Raw genomic sequence first — 6,000 nt, 5'->3', positions numbered from 1 at the left:
TGTTTTTGGCTATTTTATTTTTAGCCCTTAGAAACTTGTTTCAAGAAAAAGACACCATGTCAGAAACATGAGATAATGGTTCACTGACATGAAGTGATTAACATCACAATTTTCAAATGGAATCTCAGGTACTTCCAGTGAACATCTGGTTAGGATTTTGTGAAATATTTTCATCCTGTGATCTGCATCATATCATCGTAAAATGTCAGAATATATTATGTAACAGAACTGATGTTCTAGTACTACTCCAGCCCAGCAACACACAAACGAATGCTGTTCCCTTTCACACACCCACCGCTGAAAAGCACAGTTCTGCTTTCGCACCAAAACCTTTTAGAAACTCTCGTTTGGGACACTCACTTGGGAGGAACCAGCAGCACAGCCCACTTCCAACCAAGGGGCCCAGTCTGGCCTGTCGTCACCCAGCTCTCGGTCCCGGCACCCCAAACTCCCTTCCACGTCGTTGAGATCTGCCCCCGCTACGGGTAAGCCAAAGAGCAGGCTCCTCATTTTGAATATAGTTCCAGAAGATCCAAACAGGTGGTTTCAGCACCCCTGACTGCTTCGCTGCACTAGGCGTCCCGACCTCCCAGAAGGACTGCTCTGAAGATAGCCTGAGAAGTGGGGGCTCCGGTCTGCTAGCCGACAAGTCCGTCTCCTGGCTGGGCAGTCACACCTCACACCGGCCCCCTGGAGGCAGGGCTGGACAAGCACTCTAGACGGGGCCAACCTGGTTCTAGGAAAAACGCCAGCCTGGGTTTTTATGGTCCGAGTTAAGGCTGCGGTGCAACAGCAGCAAGAAGTGTCAGGTGCCCGGGGCTCAGTGTGACAGGGGGACTCACTGGCCCTGTGCCCCTTGGGTGTAAGGAGCCAAGGCGCCCAGTCTGGCCGCAGTGCTGCCCACATCATCAAGTTCTTTACCACGTGCTCTAGGTCTGCTGAGCCGGAGGGCTACCTCCTCCAACGCCAATCTGCAGAAGGGGCAACAAACACTCAAATATCGTTACATTCCTAAAAACAAGGGACTCTTGCAAGGAAAACAAAATAGAGGGACTTTTCCATTTAACGAGGCAGAGCTTCCTTTGCTGGGATTCGATGTGAGAGTCATCTGCTGGGGTCATGAACCCACGGTTCAAAGTAAGTTCACCCCGTGCTTCAGCAGCTTCTGCTTGGCTTTGCCCGGGAGGCTGAAGGCGCTGTCCTGCGGACTCGGGAAGCCGGAGCTCCGCCCCGCCGACGCCAGCTGCTGGAAATAGGTTTCCTGGACGGGGCTGCAGCAGGCGTACACAGCCGTGGAGGCATTCCTGTTGGAGGAAGAAAGGAGACCACAGTCCAACGCTGCCTGTGAGCCCTCAGAGCCCGGAGACCCCCGGAGGTGCTGTCAGGGACCCGGCAGGACGTGTCATGGACCAGTCACTACGGCCGTGGAGGGGGGCACCTTGGCCTGCGGGTAACGAGCACGGATCTGGAGTCACACAGACCTAGGTGCTTATCCCACCGCTGCGACTTCCTGGCTGTGTGCCCTTGGCTGAGTTGCTCCAGCTTTCTGAGTCTCAAGCTTTCTCATCAGTCAAATGAATATGACAACAGTAAATTCCCTCACTGAGATTTTATAAAGAGAGTAAATGAGTAGGAATATATACAAACTGCTTAGCCCATGGTGAGTGGTTAAGAGATGGAGCCTGTTTTTTCTGTTTCTATTATTCAAATGAGCTACGTATCCCAACGCTAAAACCCTCTCAGCTCCAAGGAAGATGAAATACTACAGGGCCACAAGGTGGGTGATGGATCTAGGTTGCCAGCGTGGGGGCGGCTGTGACTTGGAGCCAGAGGAGACACATTTATTACGGAAAGATATACAGAAATATTGGCTGGAGATGGCGCTGGGCAGCAGAAGTGCCCGCATTCCTGTGTGGCCGGTGACAGGCATTAGAACCTGGTCAGCAGCAGAGCCGAGCCCAGAGCCCACACGCCTCCTTCTCAGCCACACTGTCCCTGGAACTGGAAACGTGTGTGTGGCGGGGCCATGTGCTTGGAGCTGAGACACCTGGGCTCAAATCCTGACTCAGCCTCTGAGTAAGAATGTGACCCTGGGGCGAGTCGTTCATTCTGTTTGTGCTTCAATTTCCTCATCCATAAAATGAGGCTCAGAAGAATGCGCTCGACCAAATCATCCCAAGGACTTAACTGAATGGTATACACAGAGCAGGCACCCCCCTTCTGACCCTCTAACTTGCCTTCTTTTCTGCTACCGGTTTCATAAGAGAAGCGTGTAGAGAGAAAAAGTAGAAATTCGGTTGGTTAAAGACTGTAAATGACAGTAATAATAATAGATCGAGATCTGCTGGCACAGCGGCGTTCAGGACATGCAACAAGGTGAAAAAAAGAAACTTGTAAAACAGCACATTAGTATGCTCCAGTTTTCTAGAAGAAAGACCATTAAATAATCAAAAATTCTAATCGTCTATCTTTTACATGCAAAAAATAAAAACAAAACCCAGCGAAACCTGGAGTAACACACACCAAACTGTTAACTGTGGGTGTCTTTGGGCCACACCGCCGGCGAGGGGAGGACAGCATTTGACTTGGGAGACTTGGTCGTGAGCATGCGGCGCGGGACTTGTTAAGTTAGAAGATGGAAGACAGCACTTCAGCATCGTTTATGGCCGAGACGGAGGCCCCTCCTCTCTCCCCAGTGACGGCTGGAAGCACTGAGGTGGTGAGGGCCTTAGGTCTCCTCCCTGCTGTACCCCAGTGTGTAAAGCAGTCCGAACCCCAGGATGGGACCCAGCAAATACATGACATGGGAAGCACAGGGGCAGATGACAGCAGCACCGGAGCAGATCAAAGAAAGCCCTGACTGGTTCCTGGACTGTCCTTCATTTGGTTATGAATGAGGCTCTGCCCGGACCCCGGGAAGGCGGCTCCCGGTGCAGGGCTGTCCGTGAGCCAGGGACGCTCACCTGACGGTCACTTCGTACAGCGCTGGCAGCCGGGCGAAGTCGGAATGCATCAGGCTGATGGCCTGGAGGAAGCGGCGGTCCTGGGCTGTGGCCACCTGTGGCAGGTTGGCTTCCAGAAGGGGACACAGAAGTCATGAGTGGCAGACCGCCCCCCTCCACCAACATCCCCCGAACCCAGAACCGTACGCTGGGACAGGGTGAGGCCCCGGCCTGGGGTACGGGTGCCCAGGGGCAGCGGGACAGAGGCCGGGGTGCTGGGCCCTCCAGCTGCGCCCCGCCACGGAGCACACGCCGCCCCCGATGGTGGGCAACACCGGCCTCTGCACACGAATGTCCGGATCGGGAGGCGACCTCATCACAGACACCTGAACGTGTGTGTGCTTCTCTCAAAATGTTGGAGAGACGGCCAAAATAAGATAAACGAGAAAAGAAGTGTTTGCCAAGAGAATTTAAACCCCGTGGGAGCTGGGCTCCAAGTGAGAAAGCAGCACCCTGACTGCAGGGCACTCACCCCGCGCGCGGGGCCCCGGTTCCCACTCCCACCCACCGGAGGCACTCCTTACCCGCCAGCACGTTCTGGACGCGGTCGTAGTGCGCGAAACCATAGGCTCTGGCCGTGGGGGCCGCCTGGTCCCGGGGCAGCGTCTCGTTCAGGTGCACCTCCAGCCCATTGAGGGACGCCAGGCTGCCGTGGTACTGCGGGGCAGGGAGGGGACAGGCTGCCACTGAGCAAGCCACCCAAGGGATGTCTGCGTGGCTGCCTGACTTAGCAAGAAGGACTCTGACCAGTGCTTTGACCTGTTGTTAGAGAAGTCCTGACTTCTGCCCTTATGTCCTAATGCATTTCAAACTTGTAGAAAACTCAGAAAATAGGAGGGAGCAGAAAAATAAAATAAAATTTTAAAAAAGCAAGGAAAAATGGCCCAGAATCTCACCATCCAGGCAGAGCCACTGGTGGCGCCCTGGCGCATCTCCTAACCACGGCTGGCGTTTGTGCCCCCGCCCCTCCTCCCCGACCCCGTGCTTCTTGACTGTCTGCAGTGAGGCCACCTCCCTCCCGTGTACCTAGAATGGTACCAGCCACTGTTCTCGAAGGACTGAGAAGTGTGGGTGAAATGGTTTTCTGTGCTCTCTGGCTCAGAGGAGGAACCCAGCTGAGGAAGGCCGTCCGGGAGGTGAGGCCCAAACACACCTGTATTTTAAAACACCTCCCAGGGGATGTCACCTGCAGGTGCAGTTGGGAACACTGGACTGTCCCGTTTTGTACGATTCGTTGTTTATAAACCAAAGATGGAGTCAGACCATAAATAACGACTGATACTAGTTCTGTGACCTAACGATCTAGCATGAACTTCGTCCTTCATCCTTGAACTATTTTCCTGCAACGTCATTTTCAAACGGCTGAACTCCACCGTGGGCCCCGCCAAATAGCTCCATCACGTCCAGATGGACTCAGCCTGTAACAGGGCCTCCTGGGGCTGCCCCAGGCTGCTAAAGCCGCAAGGAGGCCGCGGGCCGTTGGCCCCGGGCAGCAGCTGGCGCCCAGGTGAAGGACCTCCTGGCGCAGCCTGTTCCCGGCCAGATGACCCGGGGCAAGTTACTGGCTTTTCTGCGCCTCGCTTTTTTCCGTCTGCGAAATAGGGATACTACAGGGCTGCTGAGTGGCTGAGGTCAAATAGCATCTATCCATTCTGTCCGCTCTGAAGTGCCGGGTTCTTAAAGTCAAGAATATGAAAGCTGTCGTTATTAAAGAAGTGGGACCTCTTCCATGAGCGCTCGTCCCTAGACTAATACGACTTGTCTCTGGGTTGACATATTTCACAACAGCTGTGTAAAAAAATAAGCTCACATAAAAGGACCAGAGATGCAAAGAGAATGTTCTGAGGTGAATGTCATGAAACTCAAGTGTCATTCTGGGGAGTGTCCTGGACTTAAATTAGCATTTCTAGCCCATGTCGTAGAAATGGTACTTCAAGGCATCAGGTTTGGCAGCAGGGTTTATGTGACACCCTCATCTCTGCGTCCCCAGGGCCCAGCAGCGAGCCTGGCTCCCAGGAGGTGCCGCTATGCCAGACGACACACGGGCAATTTTCTGCTGGTAACCAAGTGCTTTCATATATACGAGGGGTCAGCAAACCATGGCCTATGAACCAAATCCAGTCTACTGACTGTTTTTGATAGCCTGAGAGCTGAGAGTGGTTTTTATATTTTTGTATGGTTAGGGAAAACAAACTCAAAAGGATAATATTGTTACGTGAAAATTATATCAAGCTTCAATTTTTGTGTCCATGAACAATGTACTGGAACACAGCCACGCCGTTTATTTACATATTGTTTATGGTTGTTTTTGTACTACAGCAGCAGATTCGAAGAGTTGTACAAAGCAGAAAACACCAGCTATGTGTTCCTTTACATTAAAGTTTGCCAACCCAAGACACACTAGCACATACAAGAGCCTCACGGCAGCCCGAGGAGACACGGAGCCGGGGCTGTTACTGGGTCCTCCGCCTTCTAGTCCACAGCAAAGCAAGCGGCTCCATGTCAGTGTGTCCCCAAACACGCAGAAGAAGTGATGCAGGAACACACATTTACTCGGAAGCACCAGTTTCACGGGAAAGGGGTGCTTTTTTGTATTTTACTAACACACTAAACCCAGGCTGTGTCTACTGTACCCATAGCTCCGTGTCCTACTGTAGTGATGAATAATTGAAGGTCAGTGAGAGCATTATCTTGGGTTTTGAGCAGGAAACGATCAGCGGCTCTCTGCTGCCCCCTGGCGGGAGCCTACTGTGTTCCTCTGAACCAGCGCCGCCCTCTCCTGGCTGCTCCCTCCATCACCCACTTCACCCAGCTCCCGCCCGCACCCTCAGCAAACAGAAAAGGTGGCAGTTGAGCCACTGAAAGGCGTGACGGCAGAACGACCCAGGGAGCCGTGGTGATGTGTCCTTCCCAAGGGGGGCTGTGCTCACGGTCACTTCTGAGCTGTCGCTTACCATGCTGCAGGGGTTGGCTTTTTCTAGACAGCAGCAGAGGGTCT

At 53.2% G+C, this 6,000-nt stretch overlaps 1 protein-coding gene across 5 annotated transcripts in view; it reads right to left on the bottom strand.

The window, feature by feature from the left end:
• Positions 1 to 6,000, bottom strand: part of HPS4 (HPS4 biogenesis of lysosomal organelles complex 3 subunit 2) — a 27,383-nt gene continuing 21,383 nt past the window's right edge. For all 5 annotated transcript variants that reach the window (XM_067015170.1, XM_067015172.1, XM_059039510.2 and 2 more), the window contains 3 exons: positions 3,527 to 3,659; positions 2,964 to 3,072; positions 1 to 1,304 (listed from right to left, as the gene is read on the bottom strand). In XM_067015170.1, the coding sequence (XP_066871271.1) occupies positions 1,133 to 1,304; positions 2,964 to 3,072; positions 3,527 to 3,659 (414 nt within the window). In that variant the 3' untranslated portion in view covers positions 1 to 1,132. The remainder of the gene's footprint in view (positions 1,305 to 2,963; positions 3,073 to 3,526; positions 3,660 to 6,000) is intronic.

This window comes from Kogia breviceps, chromosome 15 (assembly GCF_026419965.1).
Source record: "Kogia breviceps isolate mKogBre1 chromosome 15, mKogBre1 haplotype 1, whole genome shotgun sequence".
Lineage (NCBI taxonomy): Eukaryota > Metazoa > Chordata > Mammalia > Artiodactyla > Physeteridae > Kogia > Kogia breviceps.
This window is presented reverse-complemented; position numbering and strand designations above follow the sequence as displayed.